This window comes from Barbatula barbatula (genome assembly GCF_947034865.1).
Source record: "Barbatula barbatula genome assembly, chromosome: 2".
Lineage (NCBI taxonomy): Eukaryota > Metazoa > Chordata > Actinopteri > Cypriniformes > Nemacheilidae > Barbatula > Barbatula barbatula.
The window spans coordinates 20527423-20539473 of NC_136767.1; the positions used below are offsets into that span (position 1 = coordinate 20527423).

Genomic DNA, 12051 nt, shown 5'->3' on the forward strand with positions numbered 1-12051 from the left:
ACGTCACTCAATTCAAGCCGTCTGGCGGGTATAGTGTGCTGCAAGTTCAAGACACGTCTCGAATCGTTAAGAAATGCATTATTATTTCTTCACGATAGTGTATTTAACTTAAAGTTTTGAATGTAATAGTTGGATGATTATTTGGCTGTACGGTTTGTTATGCATTTAATGCCCGGGACGGTGCGGCAAAATGTTGAGTGTGGACTCGTTGCAAGTTGCCGAGGAGGAGGTGGTGGAGTCCGGTTCAAACAGACTTGGGGACATTTACACTTTTGTCGCCGAGGGCTGTTTTCCACAAACAATTAATCCTATTCGCAAGAAAAATCTAAAAAGATATGCGCAAAAATTTATGATTGAAGGTGAGAGCTTGCACGTTTTATTACTATTTTCAGTATTTCTAACGTTACACAGAAAAGGTACCACTGATTGGTTGGAGATATTTGGTCTGACTCAACCTCTGTATCATAAATTGTACAGATGGCCGGTTGTATTACGTTGGGCCGAAGAAAGAAGAAAAGCGTGAAGTAGTTATTGAAGCTGAGCGGAAGAGACACATATTCCTGGAGTGTCATTTTAATGACATTGGCCATCACCTGGGACAGAAGAAGACCGTTCACAGGATTCAGAGTAAATACTACTGGCTTGGCATTGTCAAAGATGTTGTGGATTGGGTATGCAGTGGATGTCACTATCCATTCCTGAATCTCTAGAATAACTGTTCTGTTATGTATTCGGTACTTCATCTAGATATCCTTTTGTTATCTGTTGCAGATAAAAGTGTGTGAAACATGTCAGCACACAGAGAGAAATAAAAACTTAGCAAGAAAAATACGACCTATCAAGGTGGATGGTCCGTGGGAGATTTTGGCCATTGAAATAATGGGTAACGGACCCTTATCTGCTGGCTGGACAGTTTACACATTCACTTACGATAAACCTAATCCTTCGATTGATTTTATTTTTAAACAGGTCCATTCCCCGGAACCATACATGGAGGGAATACACACATTGTCATCATTACAGATTACTATAGTAAATGGGTAGAGGCTTTTCCCATACAAAAGAAAGATGGACTTTGTGTTGCAAGATGCATTTCATCATCTATTTACAGGTGAGTCATTAAGACACTATTTATGCTTTAACAAAAAAGATGTCAAATGCAACATGTCTGATTTACTGAAATACAATATTTTTCCAGATTTGGCCCTGCACAGACAATATTTTGCTCTCAAAGCACTGACTTCTGTGAAGAGGTAAATGCTTTGGTCCTAATGCCAACCTTTTACGCAAAACAAGTGTTTTATTGTGTTGTAACAGCATTTTCATTCATTATTTTAGGTTTCTAAGCATCTGTGTGACAGATGGAACATAGCTGCAAGGTTGTTGTCAGTAGACCAGCCCCAGCGAAATGCGCTGTTTGATCGCAGCAGTCATCTACTGAGGGACGCCATAAAACAGATGGTGGTAGAGAAACAGGTGGAATGGGACGATTTTCTTGATCCAGTTTTGGTGATCTTTAGAACATCAGTCAACCCTACGACAAAATTCACACCTCACTTATTAATGTTTAACAGAAAAGCCAGCAGGTCCAGTGAGGTAAGACTGATAACTTTGAATCTAATGGTAATTCAGTGAATGAATGACTCGGTTTATGATGCTGTAGCAGAATTTCATTGGTTTTATTTCTAATCTTTTTAAGATAAAGTTTGATCCTCTAAGTAACAATCAGGACCAGGAGAGATATACCCTTAATGAAGAGGACACAAACTCTTTTATTTCCTCAATGCAGGAACAACAGAATAATGTCAAACAGATGGTAAGGTCTGAGCACAAGGCCGAGATCTTCTGTAAACATTATTTAGAAGCTAATGCTGCACTAGCAGTTTAAAAAAATAATAATGAAATAAATGGGATGTGTAAGTCTGTTTTTTAAGAGTATTCATTTTGTCTCTACAGGTAATTACAAATATGAATGTTACCTACAGACAGGAAAAGAAAAATGCAAAACGCAAAGCTAGAAATATGCCCCACATCCCTTTAACTGTTACTGACCCATTGTTCAGCACAGAGGACTCGCCCTCAGCAAAAAAACTTAAGGAAACCCTGTATCTGTCTTTTCCAGTCGAGACAGTCCTAACCACAGTCCAGAATGTAGCAGAAGACAAGAAAAACGGCTTAGAATATCCTCTACCAGACTCTAACCCGCACTGATTTTATATAGCACTTGGTTCAGGTTCAGAAAGTGTGTATGAATAGACCCCTTTTGAGCCGATGTCACGATTACTTCACAATCTAAGCTGGAGGCAAAACAAGGAAAACAGGAGGCGGCCAATACAAATCTTGTTGTGTTTTGAATGCCAGAATCGACAGAGTGAAGGCTCTAATCTGACATTTTAACACATACCATGCCAGAAAAACGACGACAGTTGTAGTTAAACACAAAAAAACTAGCGGACTTCATAGAAACGATCATCAAAGATCATCAAACTTCTCATGTAACAAGTGAAGTTATTTTTCACGTATCGTTAACCTTAGCGCATATAGAATTTTACAATATACCACTGTTAGTACATATAGGCATCTAAAGATGTAATGTTTTTCTCTCTCAGTTTGTTGTCTTGGCTTCTTTCTCTATGTTGTATGTGTGGATGTCAGACCACTTAACTGGAGGTAACGTAATACTGACAGTTCGTCCATCCATTGAGTGAGCGTGTACAGGACGGCCAATCTGGTTCCATTCCGTTAAAGTTAACTTTTATTACAACAGTCACAGTTCCGGGCCGGGACTTTCCTCACATAGTCAAATTAAATTGGATTCTCTCCAGTCAATGTCAAAAACAAGCTATCAACACGTGTACCCTAGCGTTAGTACAGCGACCAGGGGAATCTTTTTGTCTCCACCAATGCTCCGCCCACGAAAATGCGTCACAATGTTTACTAACAAAAAAGGGGTCTATATCTTTGGGTCTTCAGTTGTCTGCATGTCCACATGACAAGTGGATGCACATGCGGTTACCTTGGGTGTTTTCCCACATAACTTTGGAACTATTACATGAACTAAAATCAATTCCTGATAAAACTTGAATTGGTTCCTATGGTGGAAAAATGTCCTTTCTAACACAAAATGTAGCAGGATCAAACAGATGTTTCTCGAATTTAAGCTTTCAACTAATGAAGGTCTCAAGTTTTGCTTGCTTTTGCGTTCCAGAATAAAGTATTTTTTTACAAAGTGATTGCATTTGTTTGACTGTTATTGAACTGCACACCAAAAAGACGTTTCTTTTGAATGTCTATCCAAAATACTCTTTATCTGTATCACCTTAGATCAGGCATTCTGAGTAATGCATGTTGACTTAACAGAACTGAACACAGATTTCATTTAACAGAATTTTGATACATAAATTATGTTTTCAGCAAATTTTTAAGTATGTTCTTATTGTTTTTGTCCAACTGGCCAATCAATTATATTATATAACATATAACACATTCTCTTTTTTATGGTTAATAATAACAAAACGTAGCAACATTTCAAACACGTATAGCTGAGCAGTGTTTCAACGAGATGTCTTTAGGTTGCTGTCAAGTTGTATATGATATCCATTTATAATGTGTAATTAATTGATTTGAACATAATTACGCATACAACTCTGTGACCAAGAACTCGAGCGTGTTACTCCAAACATGTGCAACTTCCTGTAAACCTTATAAAGAATAGGAGTTGGTGTAAAGAATGCGGTCAATGATTGCAGAAGGTTGCACAATAAGTGTGACCTCACCTATTACTTGTTTCATGATTAGGACAACCTGCCTCAAATTCGTTATTTGTCTATAAAGCGAAGCCGTATAGGTTTTTGAAACTTCGCTTTCAAAATTGAGTTAATTCAAAACTTTTTGGGAAAATCACGTGTCAGTAAACACTGTAGTCTATCTAAATGAAACAGTGCAGGCCTCTGATTTAAAACAACACAAGGTGAAATGTGGAAGAAAAACGCCGCATTTGTAGAAGTTTGAACATTTGTCGTTCAGATTACGCAACAGAGCAGTTCGTTTCTGATGTATCCTTCCTGTCTTTCTGATTGGTCAGTGTTCATGGAGGCGGGGCTTCATTACTGTATTTGTTTCCCTTCCTGTCAATGTACCGGTGTAGTGTGGAGAGGCGGATGATTTCGGTTGGGAATTATGAGACTGAGATGACTTTTACTTTCTGCCGGGGATGGAAATGTCTGTCTTAGAAATATCGAGGCGTTAGCTTAGTCGGGAAGATAAATAGCTAAACGAAAAAAACACTATTATTTTGCCGGGTGTGAAGTTGCGCAGGTCAGCGAATGAACTTGAAATGCGCAGCACGTTGACATGATTCTTTTGCCTAGACCTTGTAGTCCAGATTTGACAGGCAGGTTTCACTTTGCTGTGTCATTATTGTGTTAACCTTATTTAGGTCACTTAACAACACGTAGAATAAAAAGAAAAATCGAATGTTTAAGTTATTCACGAACTAAATGTGTAAATTTTTATATTTCTAATAATGTAATAATCTGAATCCAGGTTTGTTACATTTAAATCTCTAACAGGTGTTGGGAGATGAAGCTGGTAGTAGTCATGAGCTTTAACCTGGTGTTCACTCTGGTGGATATTGTGGTCACCACAGTTTTGTATGTCCATGGATCAAGCCTTGATATATTTGCAGATGAGTTAAAAGACTTTGATATACACCGCTCAACGCTGGAATTGTGGGGAATGGTTCTTATACGGGCCGTTCTTCTTTTGGGGGCCTCTATTGGTGTGTTCTTCAACAGGAACGATGGCCCATGGAGAGTGTCCAACTTGAGCACGCTGGTGGCTCTCATCTGCCTCACCAATATGACTTACGCTCTGGCCAAGTTGTTGATGCTTTCTGAGGAGGGGGATCTCATGTATGACCCCTGGTTCTTGAGTTTATTCTCCTGGACTTGTTTGTCAGCAATAGGCACCATGATCTCATGGAATCAGATGGCTCAGGCTTCCAGTGTTGTATCTGACAGGGAAGATAATGAGGAGAGGGAGATATTGGTGGATAGCATTGAGACGGAGGATGAATCCAGTGAGAAGAGTAGGAAATCAAAGAATGAACATTCAGGGGCCACGATTGGCCGTCTTTTATCGTACTGTAAGAAGGACTCTGCATTGCTGACCATAGCTTTTTTCTTTCTTCTCCTGTCTGCTGTGTGTAAGTTATACTCCAACAGCTCATTTCTATAATGTGACCTGAATATTCTAACAAATGTCATAAATTCATGTTCAGTTATAAATAAATTATAATTTAGCTATTTCCTATTTTAAGAGTAGGCCTATCTATTTCCTAATTATCTATTTTAAGGGTAAACTGCTGTGGCCGAGTTGTCATTATTAACCAAATGAAAAGTTAAAATAGGGTCTGGAACTAAAATAAAAATTGTAATGTGGCAGATGCTGATAGATTTTAATGTTTGTTTTTAATTAAACATTTCATTAAATGAAAAAACGATCATCACCCTATTAGTACTAATTAAATAATGTGTGTATACATTCATTATGCTTTATTCTTTGTTGTCTTTAATAATGATTGACCTTTATTCAAACAGTTGAGTCTTATTCACAAGAGAACTTGTAGGTTTCAAAACCCAACAGTCTAAGGACTGTCAAAGTAGATTGCACATCATTGCAGTGTTGTGCAGTACCGTCCTGTGATTGCTCTTTTCTTTGTTCTTGATTTGTCACAATTTCAGAATGGTATATTGCACCCCCTATTACAGCCTCATGAGACTGTCTTAATGTCATTTTTGGAATGTTGTTAATGCTTTTGATGTTTTCTACCCCACAGGTGAAGCTTTTATACCATATTACACAGGAAAGGCAATAGATGGCATAGTTATTCATAAAAGCATGGATAGTTTTACCAAACCAATAATTACTCTCACTGTGTTGGCTTTGGCCAGGTGAGGCTTTCTAGTGTTTCACACACTCTTCCTTTTGCAATGTCACAGTGGTTGCTTAAAGCCTGTTGCATACTTTTTTGTTACGCATAGGCGTTAACGTATTTTTCAGTTAGAAAAATAAACCCAATATAAATGACCAAATCAGATTACATTGTGAAAACACATCTATTGTAAAACTGTATCTAAAACCTTTGCTCTAAAACTGCATTGTGACTTTGCAAATGGGAGTGCATTATATTGTAATTTTACACTTAAATGGCACAGTTTGATCTGTCTTGTTCTCTGAGTGGCCATTTATCCCTTGTTTTTTTTTAGCTCCGTTGCCAGTGGGTTTCGTGGAGGAGTCTTTTCTTTAACATTTGCCAGGTTGAACATTCGGCTGCGAAATCTTCTCTTCAGATCACTAATGAATCAAGAAATTGGTTTCTTTGATGCCAACCATACAGGTAAAATAAATCCTAGTTTACATCAAACATGGCTAAATCATTGCTTACATTTGTACCACCAATATGTATGCTACCTTCCATCTGCCTGACAAAGGCAGACATGAAATGCAGTAGACATAAATGATTCAGGTCTCGATGGTTTGCTTTACAGGTGACATCACCTCTAGACTTACATCAGACACTACTCAGGTGAGCGATCTGATCTCACAGAACGTGAACCTGTTCCTGCGTAGCTTCGTGAAGGGTATGGGCATGTTCATATTCATGTTTGGGATGTCCTGGAAGTTGTCTCTAGTCACCATCATGGGTTTCCCATACATTGGAGTCGTCTCCAAGCTTTACGGAGAGTATTACAAGGCAAGTTGTGCTTTAGATTCGCTCCGACTGGAAACGTTCATTCCCACAAAACAATACAGACAATTATTGTAAAAATGATTTGTTGTTTTAACTTAAAAATGTAATTACCCTGCCTTAACATTTTAGTTAATTTAACTTAAAAATATTAGTTAACAAATTCAACCAATAACTAACATTTTTTCTTTAAATTAACTCAAAATTTTAACGTAGCTGGATAACTTAAATTTGAAGTTGAAATAACAAATCAGTTTTTACAGTGAAAAGCATTGTCATATACTGTATATATACACTCACCTGAAGGATTATTAAGAACACCTATTCAATTTCCCATTAAAGCAAATATCTAATCAACCATTCACATGGCAGTTGCTTCAATGCATTTAGGGGTGTGGTCCTGGTCAAGACAATCTCCTGAACTTCAAACTGAATGTCAGAATGTCACAATTTTGAGCGTGGCATGGTTGTTGGTGCCAGTCGGGCCGGTCTGAGTATTTCACAATCTGCTCAGTTACTGGGATTTTCACGCACAAACATTTCTAGGGTTTACAAAGAATGGTGTGAAAAACATCCAGTATGCGGCAGTCCTGTGGGCGAAAATGCCTTGTTGATGCTAGAGCTCAGAGGAGAGTGAGCTGATAGAAGAGCAACTTTCACTGAAATATCCACTCGTTACAACCGAGGTATGCAGCAAAGCATTTGTGAAGCCACAACACGCACAACCTTGAGGTGGATGGGCTACAACAGCAGAGGACCCCACCGGGTACCACTCATCTCCACTACAAATAGGAAAAAGAGGCTACAATTTGCACTAACTCAACCAAAATTGGACAGTTGAACACTGGAAAAATGTTGCCTGGTCTGATGAGTCTCGATTTCTGTTGAGACATTCAGATGGTAGAGTCAGAATTTGGCGTAAACAGAATGAGCACATGGATTCATCATACCTTATTACCACTGTGCAGGCTGGTGGTGGTGTAATGATGTGGGGGATGTTTTCTTGGCACACTTTAGGCCCCTTAGTGCCAATTGGGCATCGTTTAAATGCCACGGCCTACCTGAGCATTGTTTCTGACCATGTCCATCCCTTTATGACCACCACGTACCCATCCTCTGATGGCTACTTCCAGCAGGATAATCCAACATGTCACAAAGCTCTAATCATTTCAAATTGGTTTCTTGAACATGACAATGAGTTCATTTTACTAAAATGGCCCCCACAGTCACCAGATCTCAACCCAATAGAGCATCTTTGGGATGTGGTGAAACGGGGGAGCTTCGTGCCCTGGATGTGCATCCCACAAATCTCAATCAACTGCAATATGATATCCTATCAATATGGGCCAACATTTCTAAAGAATGCTTTTAGCACCTTATTGAATCAATGCCATGTAGAATTAAGGCAGTTCTGAAGGCGAAAGGGGGTCAAACGTAGTATTATTATGGTGTTCCGAATAATCCTTTAGGTGAGTGTATATATATACATACAACAATAATACTCAATGTTTTATTGTTAATTTGTTGTTATATATCTGTATATCATATATAAATTAATCCAGAATTGTATTAATGTATCAAAATAAAAGATGCTATACATAAACATGATACATTCTTGACATCCAATAGAAACTAACCAAAGACGTTCAGACAGCACTTGCTCAGGCCAATAAAGTGGCAGAAGAGACAATATCAGCAATGAGAACAGTACGAAGTTTTGCAAATGAGGAACAAGAGTGTGATTCGTACTACAACAGGCTAGAAGAGATGTTCATTCTCAACAAAAAGCAAGCGGTTGCTTACGCCTGCTTTATGTGGTCCAGCTATGTAGGTATCCAAGTTTAACAAAGATTTAAATCTTTATCTTCGGTTACGCAATAAAATGATTTCCTCATCTGAATGATCTGAATAATAATCTTTACGCTAGCCCTTTTCTAATTTCCATCTGTCTTTAGATCTCTGAGTTGGCCTTACAAATAGCAATCCTGTTTTACGGAGGTCACCTGGTAGTGACAAATCAGATGAGTGGAGGGACCCTCATTTCCTTTATCATCTACGAGCTGGAGCTTGGAGAGGCCCTGGAGGTTTGAGGTTTTATTTTAATGAACATAACAGCTGTTGAATCTGAAGACACTGGTTCTCACGCGCTGGTCTTTTATCTTGCAGAATATATCATCGGTGTATACGGGTCTGATGCAAGGTGTCGGCGCTGCAGAGAAAGTGTTTGAATACATTGAAAGAAAACCTAAACATGTTCTTGATGGCCAAGAAGCTCCGGAGGCATTTGAAGGGAAGGTGGAATTCCAAAACGTGACATTTGCCTATCCAGCACGGCCAGATATGGATATATTAAAGGTACTTTGTATTGATAAATGCTTGCTATATAACTACGTTTGTTTGTATTACTTATTATGAATGAATCAGTGTCAAAGTTCCTGGATGTAAGAAGGAGAGTAAACCTAGATTTTGTTCCCAGAACGTGTCCTTCAGTCTACGCCCTGGGCAAATAACTGCTCTTGTAGGGCCCTCCGGTGGTGGTAAGAGCTCATGTGTGTGCTTGCTGGAGAACTTCTATGCCCCTCAGCAAGGTCAATTGCTAGTGGATGGACGACCTGTAAACACTTACCAGCACAAGTATTATCATTCTCAGGTGTGATCAATCTTACATATTAGTGCTAGTTTAATGCTTGTTTATTTCTCATGTAGTCTGTCACTTGCCAGTTTTTGTTGTTGATGTTCTTTTTTATAACAACTTGTAGCAAATTAAATTACCTTAAGAGGGCAGTATTTTTAAACTGTATATACATGCTAGGCTTTATGAAGAGTTTGGTTCCAAATCATTTTTTTAAATTATGTTATCATGATTTTATTGTGTAAGTTAGCTGTAATTTTTGTTATTATGGCTTAAATCAAAACAAACTTAATCAAACTGATTGATATTAATTGGAATGCACAATAAAAAACAAGATTTTAGAAAATCTCAATTTGGAACCAAACTCTTCATACGTATGTTATAATGTAAATAGGTGATTTGGCCTAGCTGCATCAAATAAGATGATTTCTTTGTTATAGGTAGCACTAGTGGCTCAGGAACCTGTCCTGTTCGCTCGCAGTGTTCAGATGAACATCTCTTATGGTTTGACTGACGTTCCCATGGAGACCGTTATCAGAGCTGCTATTAATGCCAATGCACATGACTTTATAACTGGCCTCTCCAAAGGTTATGAATCTGGTGAGTTCATTTCACAGCAGATGTTAACTTAATAACATCTTTTATAAGACTTTATCATTCTTATTTTACACATTGAAGTGTTTTCCCAGAAAGATTTGTCAGATTACGTCAGGACTAGGCCTAGTTTTAACAAATATGCCTTACAAAAAGAGCATTACTGGTGTGCATTTTGAGGAAAAATAATGGCACTGACATGTTTTACGACAGGGAAAGTTATTTTCAGTTAAGACAACTCAAACATTCATTTTAGTCTGGGACTAGGCTTAAACCCTGTCTGGAAAACTGCCCCATTATGTTTTATATAATATATTATAATAATTATAATAATGTTAGATAATGTTTTTTTTGGTTTTCCTCCTTTTATCCTCCTGCATTTGTTTCTGTTCAGGCGTTGGGGAGAAGGGCACTCAGCTGTCTGGAGGCCAAAAGCAAAGAGTTGCTATTGCTCGGGCGCTCATTAGAAACCCTCGGGTTCTTATTTTGGATGAAGCCACCAGTGCACTAGATTCAGAAAGTGAATACATAGTAAGAGATGTTGCATTCAGTATAACATTGAATATCATTTGGTGATTTATTTAAAACGAAGACGGATAGCTCTTAAGAATACAGTAGCTATACAATGATTGTTTTTAGTCAGCAATATCATGTCAACTAAACTTATTTTTCTACACACATATCATGAATCCAAATTTCTATGATCTCATGGCCCGGTTTTAGAGACAGGCTTAGTTTAAGCCAGGACTAACCCCGAGTTAAATTTGGATATTTAAGTTACTTTTGTAAAAATGCCCTTGTAAAAAAAAACACTGGTGTGCATCTATTTTCAGTTAAAACAGCTCAAACATTAATTTTAGTCTGGGACTAGCCTAGTATGTGAAACCGAGCAAAAATCATCACTTTTTCTTTTATTTCATTATTATTTATATGAAGTATTTTTTTACGTAAATATTTACTTTAAGTGGAGCTGATACTAAGATATATTGCCTTTTGCTGCTGTTTGTTGTGGTGTTGGACATTTGACGGTTAAATCTTTCATTTTGCCTTTGCTTTGTTTCAGTTTCAGCAGGCTTTGAATAACTTAATGCGACACCAAACGGTTTTAGTGATAGCTCATCGGTTGAGCACAGTGGAGAGAGCAGACAACATCCTGGTGATTGACAAAGGCTCTTTGGTGGAACAGGGTCCTCACGCTGAACTCATGGCCAGAGGAGGCCTCTACTACAAGCTGGTTCAGAGACAGATTCTGGGTACTGAATTAGAGGCAGAGGATCTCAGCCCATCCCCTGCCCCAGTACTGAAGAAAGGAGATAAGGAGGGTGAAGAGGACTGTAAGGACACTGACTATGAACCAAGATACTAAGAGAAGGTTGATAGCTGTTTTATATAATTGTTGATGTGAAGGCCTTAACTCTATATGGTATTTTACAGCACGTGTAGATATATTTTAAGTGTGCATGTCAAAGAGTATGTTTACTAGAGTACTGTAGGACAGGGGTTTTCGTACTTTTCATGCCAAGGACCCCCAAATATGTTTAACCTTGCGCGAGGGACCCCCTTTCTAAAATACATATAAATATTTTTGGTATAAAGAAGAATTTAAACTGTTATACAAATAGTATGTGTGATATCGTAAAGACAACATATTGTTTGAAAAAGTTCAACTGGAATAAACTTCAGTATAGAGTTTTAGAAATGTATCACTCTTTAGTTCCCCCCCTGGGGGTCACTAGGCCCAATTTGAAAACCTTGCTGTCGGGTACTGTAACTAGGGCACTACTGTGCTTTGAATAAAACTTAATAGCACTTAAAATGCTTGATGTACTACACTGTATATTATTTACTGTCTTAAATAATTGAATCCATCATTAGGGCAAATAAAGCAATTAAGTGAATTAAACCCAAGCAATTGTTTTCTCTTCATTAAAACCGGTTCAAACAGAAAAGGCAGAGTTAGTTTTTTACAAATACATACATTACAAATACATTTTTATAAAATAAAATTTTCGATTTTATAATGAATATATAATTATATATTTTGTCTACAAAACTAATTGCATACAATAAAGGA

At 37.8% G+C, this 12051-nt stretch overlaps 2 protein-coding genes across 4 annotated transcripts; both read left to right on the forward strand.

Moving 5' to 3' along the window:
- Positions 1-3232, forward strand: LOC306891260 (gypsy retrotransposon integrase-like protein 1). The gene is made up of 8 exons (XM_079451359.1): positions 1-359; positions 478-671; positions 772-883; positions 970-1111; positions 1199-1253; positions 1339-1596; positions 1700-1816; positions 1957-3232. The coding sequence occupies exons 1-8, from the start codon at positions 191-193 to the stop codon at positions 2209-2211; spliced, it is 1302 nt and encodes a 433-aa protein (XP_079307485.1). The 5' UTR covers positions 1-190; the 3' UTR covers positions 2212-3232.
- Positions 3233-4120: 888 nt separating this feature from the next.
- Positions 4121-11883, forward strand: abcb9 (ATP-binding cassette, sub-family B (MDR/TAP), member 9). 3 transcript variants are annotated; one of them, XM_079488205.1, is made up of 12 exons: positions 4138-4317; positions 4572-5206; positions 5840-5954; positions 6270-6400; positions 6552-6757; positions 8381-8578; positions 8707-8835; positions 8918-9106; positions 9228-9401; positions 9824-9983; positions 10372-10508; positions 11041-11883. In XM_079488205.1, the coding sequence occupies exons 2-12, from the start codon at positions 4582-4584 to the stop codon at positions 11341-11343; spliced, it is 2367 nt and encodes a 788-aa protein (XP_079344331.1). In that variant the 5' UTR covers positions 4138-4317; positions 4572-4581; the 3' UTR covers positions 11344-11883. The 3 variants fall into 3 exon arrangements, with proteins under 3 accessions (XP_079344329.1, XP_079344331.1, XP_079344330.1); XM_079488204.1 differs by having other exon boundaries at positions 4141-4393; XM_079488203.1 differs by having other exon boundaries at positions 4121-5206.
- The last annotated feature ends 168 nt before the right edge of the window (positions 11884-12051 follow it).

Bases quoted from the DNA above. Each gene is read 5' to 3' on its own strand.
- LOC306891260 (XM_079451359.1), top strand. From the start codon at position 191: ATGTTGAGTGTGGACTCGTTGCAAGTTGCCGAGGAGGAGGTGGTGGAG. The intron at 1,254-1,338 runs GTAAATGCTTTG...TCATTATTTTAG, and splicing joins GCACTGACTTCTGTGAAGAG to GTTTCTAAGCATCTGTGTGA. The intron at 1,817-1,956 runs GTAAGGTCTGAG...TTGTCTCTACAG, and splicing joins AGAATAATGTCAAACAGATG to GTAATTACAAATATGAATGT.
- abcb9 (XM_079488203.1), top strand. From the start codon at position 4,582: ATGAAGCTGGTAGTAGTCATGAGCTTTAACCTGGTGTTCACTCTGGTG. The intron at 6,758-8,380 runs GCAAGTTGTGCT...GACATCCAATAG, and splicing joins TTTACGGAGAGTATTACAAG to AAACTAACCAAAGACGTTCA. The intron at 9,984-10,371 runs GTGAGTTCATTT...GTTTCTGTTCAG, and splicing joins CTCCAAAGGTTATGAATCTG to GCGTTGGGGAGAAGGGCACT.